Source organism: Megascapheus bottae, chromosome X, assembly GCF_031878675.1.
Source record: "Megascapheus bottae isolate mThoBot1 chromosome X, mThoBot2.hap1, whole genome shotgun sequence".
NCBI classification, from domain to species: domain Eukaryota; kingdom Metazoa; phylum Chordata; class Mammalia; order Rodentia; family Geomyidae; genus Megascapheus; species Megascapheus bottae.
This window is the reverse complement of record NC_143547.1, coordinates 35473979-35492376: the sequence shown is the minus strand read 5'-3', so window position 1 is coordinate 35492376 and position 18398 is coordinate 35473979. Positions and strand designations below refer to the sequence as shown.

The following is an 18398-nucleotide window of genomic DNA, read 5'->3' as shown; positions in this document are numbered from 1 at the left end:
TTTCTCTGCATCTTCTCTTTATGTGTAACAATTTTGTTGTCTGATTTCAACTGTATTCTTTTAAGCATTTGTCTTACAACAGATTTGAGGTTTCATGGGGTCAAATGCAGCCAGGCCCCTTTACAAATCAGCTCAATGAGAGCCTAGTTGCCAAGACCACAGACAGCCAACAATCTAAGCACCCTCCCCCTGTGTAAACCAGTATTACCCAGTATAATGTTTCCAGGCCAAGGAGCATGGATTTGAAATAAGATACTGTCCGGGAATATCAGTGAGGCGTCCTTGATCCATGGGCTTAGCATAGCACATATTGTTTAGTCAGACCCAGATGGCTGGTCCTCCTGTGTACATTCCAGGCCATTCAGTGAGGTGCCATCCCGGCTTGGACCATCTATTACCTAGAATGGTACAGCCAGGGTTTGGAACTGGGGTTCCCCATGTAAACAAGGCTAGAAAATCACCCTGGAGCGCAGTCCCAAGCCTCCCACTACATCCGTCCATCTATCTATCTATCTATCTATCTATCTATCTATCTATCTATCTATCTATCTATCTATCTATTACATATATATGTATATATACACACATATATATATGTATATATATGTATATATATACATATGTATGTGTGTGTGTGTGTGTGTGTGTGTGTGTGTGTGTGTGTGTAGCCAGTATAGGAGGTTGGCCTCACTATGTTTACAATATTGGCCAATGAGGAAGCACCTGGGCCGCATGGACCAGCCAATCCCTGCACAGCAGCTCGAGGCCTCCTAGACATGACAGCTGTTTGTGTACAAATCTGTCCAATCAGAGAGGAACGCCCAGGCTGGAATTCCGTGGTTACCCAGGCAGTTGTGGACCGGCTGATAGACTGCACGGTTCAGGCTTTCTGGTACCGGCTGTCGGGTACTGGCTGCCAGCAAGCTGCTTAGGAGGGCTGCTCCTGAGCGTCGTGGATCCAGGTCCAGGAAGTCCAGGACCTCGGGCCATCCTGTAGGTACAGCTGTTCCTGGTCGATCAGGAGGGTCCCAGAGGCATCCTGGGTTCTTTGACACTCCATTGTGAGAGGGGACAACACGGGCATGTGGGGACAGTTGACTAAATGGCATTTTAGTTTTCAGCAGTGGATGAAGAGTCCACACTGACCGGCAATATCACTACTCACCGTTTAGGGTTGCGGCTGATAGGGGGCTGCAAAGGCTGCCAGAGAAGGGCTGGTTCCAGTCAGAAGGTCCTCAGGTTCTGTGAGGGTGAAGTGGACACTGAGTGGGCAGTGGTCCGGGGGTGGAAACTCTTCAAGTTTTCCACTCACAGTTTAACTTTGGCTCACCTAGCTCTCTTGCTTGCCAATATAGAGGCAATATTAAGGGCAACATTCTACAATGAAAACTGCACAGGGCAGAATCACTTCTAAAGGCATGACTGAGAGGTTGCAGTGCTATATATATATATATATATATATATATATATTAATATATATTAATTTGGAAAGAGGTAATACACATATAATGGCTCATGGCATTAATTCCAGCTGCTGAGAGGTTGATGCAGAAGAATCACACATTTGAGGCCAGCATGCATTACATTCCAAACAAGGCAAGGCATGATGAGGAGACACTTAGGAATCCTGAGATGTTGCAGGAGATTCCATGATGTGCATTGGGCTGTGTCCTGGACTGAGTGTGCAAAATAGTACTCATGTTTCATTTCCCCCTGCATGTGGCTGGAGTGGCTCTGTATTTCTTAGTACATCCATTGGTTAGTGTGGCTACACATCTTCACTGGGTCTCAAGGGGACAAGGAGAAATGCAAAGCTTTGCTTTAGAGGAGGGAGAGGACAGGCACCCTGCCACTAGGCAGGCAGAAGAATTGACATTGATACATGCTGAACAAGGACAGGTCCTCTTTTTGATCTGAGGACGGAAAGACCCAGGGATCAACGCTGCCCTAATCCTGGTGGCTTGGGGTGTCCTTTACTTCTTTGTCTGTCTCTGTTTGTCTGTCTGTCTGCCTCTCTCTCTCTCTCTCTCTCTCTCTCTCTCTCTCTCTCTCTCTCTCTCTCTCTCTCTCTCTTTCTGTGTGTCTGTCTTTAGTATGGTTGTATATGGGTCTGTATCTCAGGGTCTGAGATTTTCATTGAACTTTTTACTAAAGGCTAGTATATTGCCACTTTGAATCACATGGTATTGTTTATTTTGGGGGGTGAATTGTAGATAACTGTTTAATAGACTTCCCTTCCCAGATTGTGTGGAAAGTGTCTAAACCTCCTGAATAGGTTAGATTACAAGAATGAGCCACCAGAACCCAGATTATATGTTCTTTTCTAATACAATAAATAGGACAAAATTTGATTTACGTTCTTGACACTAAAATAGAGATGGAAATTGTGGAGCACAGATTTTATGAAATTTTTTTTGTATTTGGAAAGCAAAAACTCCAAGTATCACCAGGCAGGTCACACCTGTGCACTATTTGCCTGGTTTCTCTGGTCTTCTGTGAGAATAACTTTACCTTCTCACATGTTTTTATTATTATATTTCTCTTTCATAGTTGTGCAAGGGAATCACAATTAAATGAAGTTATAGCAGAATACAATGTGATGTGATCAATGTCACCCACCCCAACATTTGCACTCATCCCTCCCCAAACACTCTTTATTTCCTTGATTGTGCCCCCTTTCCTCCTCATTCTGTTGTTGCTAAAGTCTTAATAAGGACAGCTGAACATCAGCAGTTATTTTACTACAGTACAGTACTTCAGTTTAGATATATGTCACATTTTTTTACCAGCCCTGGGCCTTGAACCCTGCTCTCCCACTGGAGCCATAGCACTACTTCTGGCTTACCCTTTCTATATGGTACTGAGGATTGGAATCCAGCGCTTCATGCATGTTAGGCACATATTCTACCAGTAAGTCACATTCCCAGCTGTTTCACATTTTCTGAGAACAATATTTTACTGTGCATGTTATGTCAACACTGGCTTAAGGAAATACTCCATAAAGGAATTGTATGCCCACAAGAAATGGATTGTACTAATCTTTCTGGGACATACAGAAATGTTAAATCAAGAACTTACAAATACATAATTTTAGAAAGTGCTCTTTATTGCATTAATTTGTGATTTCAGTAATGATCATTGAAAAGTATTCAGCATTACTCATGACATTACACATGACATCCACTGGAAGGCGATTCAATGCCAGCAGTAGCTTTGTAGCTTGGCCTCTGAGGACTCAGATGAACTTTTTTTTTGCCAGTCCTGGCCCATGAACTTGAGGCCTGAGCACTGTCCGTGGGCTTTCTCAAGGCTAGAGCTGTACCACTGGATCCGTAGCACCATTCCCAGCTTTTTTCCTATATATGTGGTACCAAGGAATCAAACCTGGGTCTTCATGCATGCTAGGCAAGCACTCTACCACTAGGCCAAACTCCCTGCTAAGATGAACTCTTTACAACCCATAGTTACATGATGTCATAGCACAAAGTACCTCAAAATAAAAATAAATTACAAAGCAATAGTTCAGCCATATGTGAGGACCTGGGGCATGAGAAAAAGACAAAGATCACATGCTCCTCCTTTTGCTTTTTCCCCCTTTCTTCTTCTTCTTTTTTTTGTAATCTGGTCCTGGGTCTCAGGACTTAGGAGCTACCCCTAAGCCACTTTTGTGCTAAGGACTAGCTCTCTGTTTCCTCAGTCATAGTCTACCATCTCTCTTTTTCCCCCCAGATATTGAAATCCATTTAATTATGAGACAGTAACATGTACACAAACTACAGTATCCAAGCTCATGAGAAATCTTTATGTCCTAGGCACATGCTGTCAGGAGTGGGGTAGGCCCCAAAGTTGTGAGACAGAAGAGAATCTCCTTCATGATGCACACTGAGAGGAATGTATGTTGAGGTAATAAAGATGGGAAACTAAATTAGGGATGGAATAATTCTTTCAGTTTAGTTTCAAAAGCCACTAACAATTTTAGGAAGAGAATGTGATCTACCAATCTTTACTTAATTGCCTTCATTTCCTATCTGCTTTGGATTTTCCAGAGCTACTATTAAAGGACAGAGTTTGTGGTCCTCTGGAGCAGATGCTCCAGGGACCCTGGAGTTTTGTGCACTTTAGAGGCTCAGAGCAAGGCAAAGTATTAGAAGAACAGCAGGTGCAGAGTTAAGAGCCAAGAGAGTCAGACCTTCTGTGATTCATGGGACCAGGGTAAGTACAGATTATTAATTAAGAATTCAACCGCATGTACAGACATGATGTTTACACCACACTGTTTATTTGCAACCAAATCTATGAAGAATTGCAGTAGTGGCTGAATGCTGGTGCCTCACACTATAATCCTATGAATTTAGGTGGCTAACACCCAAGGATCACAATTCAAAGCTGACTATGACTGAAAATTTTGTTAGCTCAAACTCCCAATTAACTGCCACAGAACAGAAAGTGGATGGGTTACTCAAAGTGGTCGAGTGCTAGTCTAGAGCCAAAGGGATGAGGAACAGAATGGATGCCCTGAGTTTCAGTTACACACACAACATAAACAACACAAGCAGTCCTGTTATGAGAGAACAGATAACAGTCACTATATGCACGTAGCCACTAGACAAGTGTCAGTGCCCCACCCATATCTACTACACTTACAACCCTAGAACCATCAGGGTGACCTTCACCAAACACCACATTACCATTGTCAAACTCAGAATGTGACATTGGACAGAGGGCTAGGAACTGTGTGTGGGGAAGATGGCCAAAAGCATCGTGGGAAGTGCAGGAGAGGAGAACTTTAGGTACAAGAGAAGGAAATAACACATGCTCAGCGATGGGGGGGCAAAAGAGGACTTAGGACACAAAACATGTGTTGAGATAAAAGTCATCTATCAGGACTCCAAAGTCCCAGGTCGATATAGCTTAACACACAGTACTTAGAATTGGCCGAAAGCAGTGGGATGGTAGTGCCACACACACTATAAAGTATTTGCCATCAATCATCCCCTTGGTGTAGGACAGAATTTTCTTACTTTCTTCTATTCTTCTATGCCAGACTCATTGAAGATGGGGTCTCTATCACTGAACGAAGTGAATGTCTGACTCATTTCTGCTGTCCCCTTTCTATATTGCAGGGCACTGGTGCATCCTGAGTGAGACCCCACGGCCAGCTAGTCCCGGATCCTCAGGTGGGAGGAGAGCCCTAGAAGCCCACAGCCCTGCATGCACCTCAGGACAAGGAGGCTGCAGGTGGCTGCATGAGGAACACATAAGGAAGAGTGGGAACTGAGCGACTCTGAATCAGCTCCCAACTCTAGGCACAATGGAGAGTGAGGACTATGTCCTTTGTCATTGGAAAGGGGACTTGTGGCCTGCTAAGGTGTTGTCCAGAGCAGGGAACCAAACACACAGTGAAGGGAGAGAGGGATCACTCTTAGATGTACAAATCCTCTCTATGGAAAAGGTGCAAGTAAGAAGCACTGATGTAAGGCCCCTCACAGAGGCTGGGATTGAAGCCATTGTGTCCTCAGCAGAATTGTGCTTGAGGGCCAATGAGTTTCCAGGAGATGCTCTGTACAGGGACTCTGGCCCACCAGGCCAGGCTAGTGCCCACACAGAAGCACTTAAAGTAGCATTGGAGATTCTGTCTTGCAGAAAACTAGCAGGGCAAGGAACCCCTGTGGAGTCTCCACAGTCAGAGCCAGAGGCACCAAGGGCTCAGCCTGGCCCTGGCCCTTGCACTGGCAAAAAACCGCCCAAACGCAAACTGAATTCTGAGCCTAATCTGGGGAAGAGAGCATGCTTACCATCCCATCACATGTGCCATGCTGGCAGTGAGCATGCCCTCCCCGTGTCCGTGGCACACACAGCCACTGCTGCTTCTGCACATGAAATGCAAGCTCAGGTATCAGAAAGCTCCAGTGTGAGCTCCCTAGTACCAACAATGAAGGGAGCCATTAATCCATCACAGAGTGAGAAAACCTTGGGAGCCCCAACCCCCGAGTCCTCTGGGCACCCTAGCTCCTGGAAATGTCGATATGCTAAAGCTCAATTTCCAGGTCTATATATGCGACCAGTTGTGGTCCTCACCAGGTTCAAAGACCAGAGCCAGAAAGGTGAGGATGCTGGTGAAGGGATCAAAGTATGTGATCCCCACAGGATCACTATCTCCCCAAAGGGCATGGAGGATTCTGCCAAGAGTGCCTCCCAGGCAGGCTTGCCAGGGGCTGGGGCCTCCTCTGTGTCCCCAAACTCATGGCTTCCCCATGCTGTCTCTACTGCAAATAGAAAAAGGAAGTGCCAGCCAGCAGGTGTTAACACAGGAGCAAAGAAATGTAAAGTTCCTAAGACATCCAATGAGCCTAAGGTCACTGGTACCAAGAAGGAAGGTGAGGAAAGAGAAGAAACACAAAGCAAAAGTGTGGCTCCCAGGAGCAAGGCCCCCCTCATTGAAACAGGAATGCTGGTGTGGTTTTATCTCAGAGGTTATCCATTTTGGCCATCTGTGGTACAAAGTGTGGACCAAACAAAAAACACAGCCAGGGTGCTGTTGATTGAGCCCAACTTGCTCTCTGAACAGAGAGGCATTCAGGTCCCTCTTTGCAAATTAAAGCCCCTGGAGTGCAGGTCCAAAGACCTCCTTGTGCAGAGAGCCAGCCGACATTATGGCCTTGGTGTGGCCTGGTGCTTGTCGCTGATTACATACTATCAAGAAGTGGTCGCATCAGGAAATTTCAAGGGTTCTTTTCTGGAGTACTTGTCAAGCAATGGTCATTTCCTAGTTGCAGAGGCCTTTGAAGAAACTGAGCAAAAGGTTCATTTTCCAGTGGTAAAGTACCCCAACCAGGGCGACTCTGAAGAGAAAACATTTCAGGATGGAAAAAGTACCCTAGGCAAGGGGAATTTCCCAGGGTGTGTAAATGGAAAGATGGAGAAAGAGAAGAAAGAGGGGACAGGGGAGGAGCAGAAGATTTATGAGTGGGAGAAGTCTGAGAAGAAGGAGGAGAAAAAGGAAATGGAGGACATGGACAAGAATTGGAAAGAAGTGATTGAGGAGGAGAGGGAAGAGGAGGACAAGAAAGATATGGTGAATGAATTGAAGGAAGAGGAGAAAGTAGAAAAGGAGACACAGAAAGAGGAGAGTATGGAGGAGGAAAGAAGGGAGGAGGAGAAGGAAGAGGAGGACAAAAAAGCAGAAGAGAAAGAATTAGGGGAGGAGAGGTTGGGGAAGGAGAAGAAACAAGAGCAAAGGGAGAAGCAAGAGGAGAAAGAAGAGAAGGAGCAGCTGAAAAGGCAGGAGTTTCATGATGTAGATAAGGATAAGATAATGGAACAGAAAGAAATAGAGGAGGATAAGGAGACGGCAGAGATGGTGGAGGTGAAGATGGAGCAGCAGGATAATTTGGAGACTGAAGAGAATGTAGGGCAGAAAGAGGAAGAGAAGATTGAAGAGGTGATGTTAAAGAAAGAGGATGAAGAAAAGGAGAAGGAGCAGGTGAAGGAAGTGGAGGAGGCAGAGGAGAAGATGGAGGAGGATGAGGTGGAGGAAGAGGAGGAGAAGGAAGATGCAAAAAGTAAGACAATGTTAGAGAAGGAGAATGAGGAGGAGGAGGACAAAAAGCAGGAAGAGGAGGAGGAAGAGGAGGAAAAGAAGGAGGAAGATGAGGAGGAAAAGGAGGAGATTAAGGGGGAGGAGAAAGAGGAGGAAGAAAAGGAGGAGGAAACGGAGGAGGAGAAAAAAGAGGAGGAAAAGGATAAAGAGGAGAAACGGGAAAAGGAGGAGAAGGAAGAGCAGATGAGATATTTCAGAATGATCCTGTCAGACAATTACTGCAAATATACATGAGAGGCGGGCCCTCTCCTTTCATAGTTCTTTAGGTTTCTGTTGATTTACCCTCTTTTTGACCTGTTCCAAAGTTCCATAAATTGAGAATTTACAAACATGAAATTTTCTTTTTTTTCCCAATAGTTCTTAGCATGGCATTTTCTTTAGTTCACTTTCTGGTTCTCAAATTAGTCACAAGTTACTCATTCTATAGACTGCAATCTTTTTGTTTCCCTGAGATTAAGCAGCAAAGATGGTGAGACCTCGTGTAAACTTTTACAGAAACATCCATGGCATCATTCCTTCTTCCAAAGGGACAAGTACACATAAAGAGTTGGATCTCTAATGTCCTCCCTGTATATATTTGGGGAAGAGTCCTGAATGTTGAAACAGGGGACAAAGCTATTTTCCTTGATAACCTTGCAATCCACCTTCAAAAACACACCTTTGGAGTCCATCAAAACACTGACTTACTGTGTTACTGCTGTGCTATTACTAAGGCAAGGGGAATTTACAGCCTGCACAGGCCATAGTTCAGCCCAAGCAGGAGCAATTGATCGATCTACTCTTGAAATGCCATTTGTGAGAAGGCCCTTCCTCAAGGATTGAACGACTTCCTGAGGGTGGTCAGGGACACAGGCCTTCAACCGACCTGACAGCAGACTTGTTTCCCTCCATAGTGTCATCTGTCCCTATAAGTAACACTTTGAGTCTTCCAGATCTCAGGGGCTGCCCAGCTGCTGGAAGCCCCAACTGCCTGCTGAGGAGCCCATCCACCTGGTGCCTTGTTAGGCACACTGAATGCCTGCAAATGGGCTTTTGTCTGTCTAAAATCATGCAAGACTTCTGTTTTGACTTTCTAGTTTGCACAGCAGAAATGTAGCCTAATCTGCCATCAGAAATGAAAACTCTCACGGTGACTAGGAGTACCGCACAAGGTCAGGGTCTGCAGAATTTACCCTGGACATCACGCACTCCATATCACTCAGTGGAGCCCCTGGACAGATACGAGTGGACAGACACTCTAAAAGTATGTGAAGTGAAGCCCATGTGTTAGCAAACTATTGTGAATGATGGTTTCTAGAGAAAAAATATGAGCAAAGCTAGTTTATTTCAAAAGCTCTATGTGGAAACTAAGTTTCACTAGTTTCAAGGGATTATGGAAGTGTTGTAGGAATATGGCTATTTTCATGACATTTGGCGACCTATGCTGATGGTGTGAATTCTTGAGCAATTTATAAACTTACAGTCTGCATTCTCAACAAAACCAAAGTGACTTTCACCCTGAATATTGGTTGTACAGTATGGGGGAATATAACTATATCTCATCCTTAAGTGCTGCACACAAAACAAAATGTATGAACTCTCCTCCAGAAAACCCAAACCTGGGAAACGATGAACTTTTATTTAGCGTTTTGATGTTTGTAACGAACTTTTGTGTTGTGTTTAATAAATATGTCCATTCTTTTTTCCTGTTGTGGATTTGTGCACATGTGACTTCCAGGATGTATAGTCATAGGTGAAGTCCTCCTTCCCCTGGTAATAGTTGTGAGGATCAGAATAAGTCCTTGCTCTGTGAGAGCTTTATCTTTCAGTCAGCATGCCTTGTTTTTCCTCTGTGGAAGCTAGTTGCTGAGTTGTACATAACATCCAACTTCAGCTTTCCTATAGCCAAGTGTAGACTCCAAAGATCTCATTCATTCTTGTGTTCAGTAAGTCATTCATTGTGTCCCTCCCTCACTCACTCATAGGTCCAGAAATCCAGAGATGATAAATGTCTTTCTACCCTGTGCAGTAGCCAAGGTGACCTGTGCTAGACCTCAAACGAACATCTGTTCCTTGTGTAACGTGTGCTTGTGTGAAATGAAATACCCAAGAATCACTCACACTCAGCTCATGGACTTAGGAGACTCATTCTCAATCCCCTGCTCCTTGTGTCAGTGGTTAAACATCAGGGTCTTCTGCTCATGGTTGGATGTAAGTGCCACATTGAACCAACATATATATATATATATATATATATATATATATATATATATATATATATATATATATATATATATATACAGGGTTCCGAGGTCTCTCTATCCTCAAATTAGGCTATCTAAGGATGTTGGAGCCTCCATTGAATTCTATGTAGGAGTTTCTGACATAATTTGCAGACAATGTCTAATCTTCCCTGTGCCAACTCTTTGCCTTGCTAAACCTTTTTTTTGGGGGGGGGGTCATGTGGCTCGTACTCAGCCTGTGCACTATCCCTGAGCTCTTCAGGTCAAGGCTACCATTCTACCCTGGTCCTGGGCATTTTCCCTGAGCTGTTTACCTCAGGACTACTGCCCTACTCTTGAGCCAAGCTCCATTTCCCATTTTCTGGAGGTTAATTGGAGATAAGAGTCTCAGGTCCTTTTGTGCCTGGACTGGCGTTGAACTTTGATCCTCAGATCTCAGCCTTCTGAGTAGCTAGGATTACAGGCTTGAGCCAGGGTGCCCAGCCTAAAACTCTTTTGCTTTTTTCCAAAATCCTCTAAACCTCTATCCCTGGTTCAGTGCACTACCAGCCATAATCTTGGATCAAGTGAGTGCCAAGCTTGGTCTCAACCCTCATGTCTTTGGAACAATGAGCTCCTCTGACTTTTCTACCCACTGACTTTTACCAACCTCTTCACCTTCCCTCACTTTTCTGGTCCTTGCCTATTCCATGAATCTTCTGGGCCTCATGACATGGCTAAAATCACTGTAGAGCAAAAATCCCACCCCAGCTTTGAAGGAATCTTTGGGGTAACCTGAGTGCAGTCACCATTTAGGTGAGCTCTAGTTAATATCTATGAATGAAACTTTTTAACTAGGGAATACTTTCCTTTATAGCTAAGACATTCATTTTGTCTAGGTTTGCTTTCATGGAAAAGGAAATAAATTATCAGTAGAGACACTGAGAAGTAAAGCCATTGGTTATAAAACCTTCAACTTGGCCCTTGTTTTTACTGTTACCTTGGAAGCATGACCTTCCACTACATGTTCTCAGTCCTTACAATAGTGCAACCAATCACCCATTTGTTCTCTCCAAATATCTTTGCAATTCCATTTCCCATAATCTTGTTTGGGTGGTAAAATCTCCACATTAGAAATAAGAGGCAACAACACCAGTTTACCACCTGTTATATCAGCAACTACAAAATAAATGTAGCCAGGAGTTTGGTCTAGTGGGAGAGTGCATACCTAGAATGCCCAACAACCTGGATTTGATTCCTCTGTACCACATACACAAAAAAAAGCCTGAAATGGTGCTGTGGCTCAAGTGGCAGAGTTCTAGCCTTAAGGAAAGATTCCAAGGACAGTGCTCAGGCCCTGAGTTCAAGCCCCAGTTCGAGCCAAATATAAAAGGTAAATGCAAGATTCATTTACAAGTACCCCTCCATTTTTTGTGCTCTTTCTTGCAGATATAATTGCTTTTTAACTCCTCAAGACACATAATAACTCTAAAGCCCAGATTGGAAGAAGGCATAGCTTTCCTTTCCCATGTGATCACCACCCTGCTTCCTCTATACTCTACCTACAAATATTTCCTAGATGAATATGTGTACATCTATTACTCCACACATATGCTCTTACTTTTTCTCATCTTTCTCACCCTTGCTCATTCAATATGGACATGACATTAACTTTGCTGCACATTTCCAAGAAGATGCCAAATCTTAATGTCGAAAAATCCTTGAATCAGTTGTCTGCTGGTCAGCTGCAGGGCTCCAGCCTTTGTGAGGAGAGCCCCCTCCAGCCTCGGGAAAATGTCCTGTGTACTCCACTCTACTGTCCTGCTGCTAAGCTGATCTTGTCCTTGGCAGAGGAAAGTGGGTATACCCAAGCAAGTTTAGGGAGGATGCCCTCCAAAGCCATAAAACTAGAAATTATCATACAAGGTGTGATGGAGGTTGCTGGTGACAGCTGGGGAAGATGAGGAATTAGGGTGAGTGTACAGTTATTCATCATCAGGGATGTTATGGAGAAGAGGGAGAAGACAGAAGATTACAGGCCTCAGGGACATTGCTGAAAAATACTGGGAAGCAGTTACCCTGTTGGTTTACAGAAACGTCTCTTCAAATCAGGAAGCAGGAATGCTTGATAGTATGTTTCAAGGGATGCTAATGTGTTGGTTTGCTGCCATCAGGTGTCCAGGGATGCACCAGGGATGCACCAGGATATTCTGTGTGTGTGTGTGTGTGTGTGTGTGTGTGTGTGTGTGTGTGTGTGTGTGTGTGTGTTTGAGCAGATGTTCTATGTTAGGTGATTGTGCGTGTGAATATGGTGGTTAATGTGTCATGTATCATTCTATATATGTGTCTTTTTTGCCAGTCCTAGCTTGAGCTCAGGCCTGAGCATTGTACTCAGGCTTTGTCAGGGCTACAGCTCTACCACTTGAGCCTCAGCACCATTTCTGGCTTTTTTTTTTCTATGTATGTGGTACCGAGGAATTGAACCCAGGTCTTTGTGCATGCTAGACAAGCATTCTACCACTAGGCCAAACTCCCAGCCCTATATGTGTCTTTTTTTAAGTATCTGTACAACTTTATGGTATGTAATGTCCCATTTTGGAGGTGAGGGGGATAGCAGTGTCTCTTTGGCTGTATGCTCATTAATGGTAATTCTGTGCAAGTGGTCTGTGTAGTGTTTCTTATGCCCGTGTGAAGAAAACATGTTTGTGTCTTGTGCTTATGTTGTATGTGTATGAGAACATGCATTGCATGTGGAAGTGTGCAAGTCAGAGTGTCTGTGTGTGATGGAATATATGGAGGCCAGGAGGTGTCTATGTGAGTTTGAGCGTATGGACTTTGTGCTGGGAGTGTGTGGGGTGATGAATTAGAATATTAAGGAATATCAACTCTTTCCAGAGATCAACTGTGAAGTAGAATATTCAGCCTAGCAATGTTTCTAGGAGCCTCGCTCTTTGGAATTTAACTGCACGGCTGGCGGTGCTAAGGGGAATGGGAGAGCAGCCTGGGCTCCCTGTGTGCTCCCCTTTGCCTGCTGGACAGAGCCCAGCTCAATGGCTCCTGCAGAAAGTCACATCATCAGTTGGTTTGCTGTTGGAATCTAGATCAAGCAAAGCCCCTGGTTACCAGCACCAGTACTAGGAAACGGGACGCTGATGTTTCTAGGATCATCCCTGTGGGTCCTGTGAGTCTGAGCTTCTCTGAGTCCCAAATGCCAGTATCCTTTCACTCCTGCAATGAGGTTACTGCGTTGGGGCTGCCAGTGACAGGACCTGATGTGTGGTTGTTGGCAGAGGAGTAAACCCATCACCTGGCACATGACTGCCTGCGGGTGCTAGCACACTGCCTTTCCTCCTCCCTCACAGTCTGCTTAGGATGGTCGGGTTTGTGCCTCTACCTGGAACTGCATTAGAGGCACAAAGACACCACAGACTCTCCAGTGCTGTTAGGAAGACTCGGGTTTCTCAAGTTTGAGAAGATTTGGGGGTCTTCCCCCTTCCGGATCCAGGTTCAGCATTTCAGCTGGAGCAGAACTGAGATGACACTAGCTCCTCCCACCTCTGCCTCATGACATTTGTGTGACCTTGGGCACTGCTAGACCCACTTGTCTGCTAGACCTCCTGCTCTCTTGCTGCCATAAAAGTCACAGGGTTGTGGGGAGAACTGCACAGCTGTATCTCCTATGCCTGAGTGCAGCCTTGTCCACAGCATACTCCACCACTGCACTCACCTCCTCTCAGAGAGGTGAGGAACATAATGTACTGTAAACTCTACCCTGCCACAAATACTCATTTGCCCTGATCACATTTCATCCATTGAGAATCCAGGGTCTTCTGCTGATATGTGCCAGTCCATGCCCTTAGGGTCACCACTGGAGAGGGGAGGAGAAAATACCTCTGGGTGAAAAGTTCATCCCAGGAATCTCCCAGAGGAAGGGGAATGAGTGGGACTCTGAATATAAGTAGGTATTTGCATTCAGGGAAGGAATAGCATGGGAAAAACTTGTTTTAAGGACAGCAAAATTTTCAGTCTCTTAAGATAGAGATTTCCAGGCCACCAGTGTGAGGCAAGTAAGGATGGGGTTTGGGGAGCATTGCACGAAACAGGAAGACAGGAGGTAAAAGGGTGAAATTTTAGAGCTGTGTTTCAGATAGGTGAATCTGTCTGGGACAACTGTGCTGGACAGCAAGGAAAAGCAAGGCTTGTTGATTTTATCTCAATTTAGCATCTTCCAATTTGTGGCCTTACTGAATCTCTCATCATTCTGTCTTAGTTTCCTTAAGGCCAGTGCAGCGTGTCCTAGAGCCACGAGCATTCAAAGGGGCAAAATTAGAAACTTCTCCTGTGTAGTGGGCACAAGAATCTAGGGTCACAGTATTTCCTGGGTTCATGGTGGTATCAACAGCTCTGCCAGATGTCAGACTGCAGGGTCAGAATGTCTACATTGCTCTTCGTACTGCTCTACTGTGCCTCATGCCCGATTAGACATAGCCAAAGTCATCTCTGTACCAATAACTGCCTAAGCCTCAGTGTAGAGTAAGAGGTTGGCATTAAATGTCTGTATACAATACAGACATTTACAGTCATTTACTCGGATTTGACTCCAATCTTGATGATCTAGGGAAAAGAACTGGCCCACCCCTCAGTGTCTGGACTTATTCTTCTGAGGCCTTAAGAGCACACGAGAGCCTCCTATGAGAGCAAAGGAGGCAGCACTGGAGCCCATCTGGACAGGTGACATTCGGCCTATTTGGAGCTGACTCCTTCCATGGGAGCTCTGGAGCCAGATCTCAGTCTCAGTCCTGCATCTGCTGCTCACCTGATGAATAAACTGGACAAGATGCTTAACCTCTCCTGGTCTCCGGTTCTTTTTCTTCTGAATCTCTAAAATGAGGCAAGTCAGGCTGTTGTCTCTGTGAGAATTCAGGGAAAAATGAAGACCCAAGGTCTAGCCTAGGGATAGCAATTATTAAGAGGATTTGGTGATACTTTGGATCAAAAGCTCCTGCACAGGGTCAGGTGTGTGGTCTAGTCATAGAGCACTTTCCAATCATGCAAAAACCCCTGGGTTCTATACCTTGGTACAATGTACACAGAAAAGGACAAAAAGGACCTGTGGCTCAAGTGATTGAATACAATCTTTGAGAAAGCTCAAGAAAAGAGCACAGGTCCTGAGGTCAAGTACCAGGACTGACAAAAATCTCCAATACAAAAATATTCTTGTTATGGTACAAGATTATTTTCCTTATTAAATGATTGTACTAGTCTAGGTCTATGAACTTCTCTTTTCTGCCTCAAGGAAGAAATATATAGAATTTCCCTACGTCTTGATATGTGTATACCATGCCTCTGAACCCTCAATTTCCCAACACTTACATTCATGGGGCTTGCAATGTGTACCTGGGCACTGTCCCTGGCCTGGGCTCTTCAGCTCAAGGCTAATGCTCTATCACTACAGGTGCAGTGCCACTTCTGGTTTTCTGGTGGATAATTGGAGATGAGAGTCTCAAAGGCTTTCGTGCCTGGGCTGGCTTTGAACCATGTTTCTCAGAGCTAAGCCTCCTGAATGAGTGAGCTATGGGCACCAGGGTTTGGTATCTTCTTTTGTCCTGCCATGTCTTTGCTCACCTTCATGTACTTTGTTCTGGTGATGGTGCTCACAGTGGGAAACCCAAATATTTTTGTACCTCAGAGGCGTGGGGAACTGCCCAAATTTCTTACTTTCATGGCTTGGTATAAAGTGGCTGTCTTACACAATCTTTATTGACATAACAAGTCATATAACCAACTCTCAGCCTAGCCTGGGCTAAGGATTGATGATTTTCAAGAGAAAAAAAATATTCAGGCACAGAAGGCAGATGACTGTAATCCCAGCTACTCCGGAGGCTAAGGTCTGAGGATCAACGTTATAAGCCAGCCTGGTTAGGATAGAAAGCTTGTGAGATGTTTTGGGTGGAGAAGGGGGTGTTATGGCTGGGTGGATGTGTGTGTGCTGGTAGTCATGGTGGTAGTTTTGGCTTGTAGCTGGATCTCAGGGCATGGGCACTGTGCCCAAGATCTTTTTGCTCAAGCTAGAACTCTACTACTTTGAGTCATAGCTGCACCTCCAGTTTTTGTGGGGTTAATTAGAGGCAAAAGTTTCATAGGGGATTTCCTGCCTGGAATTACATTGATCCAGGATGCTCAGATCTCAACATCCTGAGTAGCTAGGATTATAGGTGTGAGCCACTGTTGGCCAGTTGTAAGAATCTTATCTCAAATAAGCCACCCAGAACAAAATCAGAAGTAAAGCTGTGGCTCAAGTGATAGAGCACTATCTTTGAAGAAGATAGATCAGGCCTGATGACCAGGTGCTATTATTTATGACAGACCCCTAGCATTCATCAGACTCAAAGGTCAAATATCCATACCACCATGAAAAATTAACCCTAGGGTCTACTCCGTGATACGGATACAGCATGTAGGACAAGAATTGGTAATCTGCATTTAATTTAGCACCCAGAGTGTCCAGATCCACTTGTCTGGAGACACATATTAGGAAGCCTGCTTTCATCATCACAGCAAACCATCCTCAGGGGAAGTTATAGAGGAGATCACAACTCCCAGATGTGGAAACCTCACCAGGAAGAAGATGTGCAGGGAACTTCCATCCTGTGATTGTGTCAGGAAGTCAATAAATTTTTTAGCCAAGGTGAAACTCTTTGTGGTGTGATCAGTCTGGATTCAATAAGAGAATGTCTCTTGGCCTTAGGAGTAGTGATAAGCAATGCAGTATAGTCAGTTTCATCTTCCTGAAAGATGGCAAAGGAAAAGACAAGTTCTTGAAGAATAGGACTCTAGAAGGATCTTCCCTAAGGCTGTGTAGAAAATATCTTCAACACTCAGACTCTATAGCAGTTCGTTAAAAGTAAAATAGCAATACGATTAGTATCTCAACTCTGACATATATCTTCAAGCATACCCCTTTGAAGTTACTGGTTGAGAGTCTGCTTCCTTGGTAAAAGAAAAATGAATCCCCTTTGGCGTCGTTCAGTGCTGTGATCAAATAAGAGCATCACTGTTTGCTGTGTGCTCACATCTCTGCCACATCTCATATCTCTGTACCTTGATGGCTGACATAATTGACGTGTTAGCTAGTATTTATTTCATAATCAAAAATCATCTGGCAAAGCTGTGGTGCTCTGTCTGAATTGAGGGCCAAAATGGAGGGCGAAAAAGACATGTCTATGCCAAATGTGTGTGTCTACTTAGATCAAAGAAAATCCATTTATTCCCCCAGATTCCTCCAGATCTGCATACTCGACCTGACTGGGGAGCATGGTCATAACTAGTGGACAGAAAAGAGAAAGACAAAACAATGAATTTGGTATAATCAAGGCAGAGCTCTTCTATGGGGTGAGACCAGATTACACAAAAATGACCATTAGCTAAGCCACTTTGTCTCCTAGGCCTCACAGTTTTCCCCTCCATCTTCTATCAAACTGTGGTGCCTTCAGCTCTATTAGGCTGCATGGGCAGGGCCTGTGCTCCATTGAGACATTACGTCAAATACCAACCTTAAAAAGTAGCCATGTTTAAGGATGAGAGGTAAATATTAGAGTTGCTTCCATAAGCCTGTAGAGACAGTCTCAGTATGGGTGTGTGTATTCTCTGCGTTGGTCAGTAAAGACATCATTTCAGAAGTCCAGATTAGCCCCTGTCACTGAGTTGTAACCCAATTTGTCTTGCACATGACAGATGCATCTGTCTGCTCACTGAGGACAGAGCTGAGGCCATTATCATCCTGTGGTTCCCACAACCTGAACAGCTTGTAGTAGATGTCTTTCCTCCCATGGCAGGGCCGGAAATTGAAACTTAGCCTCTGAGGCTTGGGCAGGATATGAGTTCATGCCTGAGCCAATCTCAGAGGTGTGGGTGATCAAGTCCTACCAGGCAGGTGTCATTTCAGGCCCATCATTCCCAACTGGCATGGTAGTAAGGATATATGGGGATGAAAGCCAGCTTCTGTTTTCCCTAGAATAAGAGGAGTTCTTGAAATGACAGGATTATGGCATGTTTTTTTTTCTTGCCTTATTTAAATGCTTACCATTCTCTCAGATGCCCTCATACCCCAAAATGTTAGTGTTGTTCAACCCTTTTTGAACTTGAAACCAAGGAGACTTTGAGTGATGTGTGGCTTTCCCAAAGTTCACAGCTTACAGGGACTGGATATGGGATGTTGAAATATTGATAGCCAAGAACCCAGGCTACTGTCACTATGAGGCTGTGTCACCAATTCATAGATCAATATATTTTACTTGGTTTGTTCCTTAGAACTAGAAGAATATGTCCAGGCCCAAAAGCTGAGTTGAAACTCTTGAATGGGACATTCTCCTAAACTCAACATAGAGCATACCCTTACCCATAATCTAATACTCAAGAAACCCATCCCATCTGCCATGATGACTGGATTGTTCTGGATATACATAGTCCCAATCATGAGAGCAGACACACGAAAAGTCATTGGGAAAGAATTCTACATTGATAATCTGAAGTCCAGTGCTCCCAGCATCCTGCATATACTGGTCAGTTCTGTGAGAAATGGTCATAGCAACACAGTT

General features: G+C 44.5%; 1 protein-coding gene and 1 long non-coding RNA gene across 2 annotated transcripts in view; both read left to right on the top strand.

Annotated features, from left to right (window-relative positions):
* LOC150040829 (uncharacterized) overlaps positions 1–5170 on the top strand; it is a 49649-nt gene extending 44479 nt beyond the window's left edge. The window contains exon 3 of the long non-coding RNA XR_016533811.1: positions 5124–5170. This is a non-coding gene — a long non-coding RNA (uncharacterized LOC150040829). The remainder of the gene's footprint in view (positions 1–5123) is intronic.
* A 141-nt stretch (positions 5171–5311) lies between these two features.
* LOC150040828 (PWWP domain-containing DNA repair factor 3A-like) lies at positions 5312–11267 on the top strand. Its single transcript, XM_090327100.1, has 4 exons — positions 5312–7102; positions 7325–7441; positions 8738–8843; positions 11251–11267. Exons 1-4 carry the CDS (start codon positions 5312–5314, stop codon positions 11265–11267), a joined length of 2031 nt encoding a protein of 676 aa, XP_090183226.1.
* Positions 11268–18398: the final 7131 nt, after the last annotated feature.

Excerpts from the sequence above, each read along its gene's own strand:
- LOC150040828 (XM_090327100.1), top strand. The coding sequence starts at position 5,312 with ATGGAGAGTGAGGACTATGTCCTTTGTCATTGGAAAGGGGACTTGTGG. Across the intron at positions 7,103-7,324 it reads AATTGAAGGAAGAGGAGAAA|AAAGAAATAGAGGAGGATAA; the intron begins GTAGAAAAGGAG and ends ATAATGGAACAG. Across the intron at positions 7,442-8,737 it reads AGGAAGAGAAGATTGAAGAG|GAGTACCGCACAAGGTCAGG; the intron begins GTGATGTTAAAG and ends CACGGTGACTAG.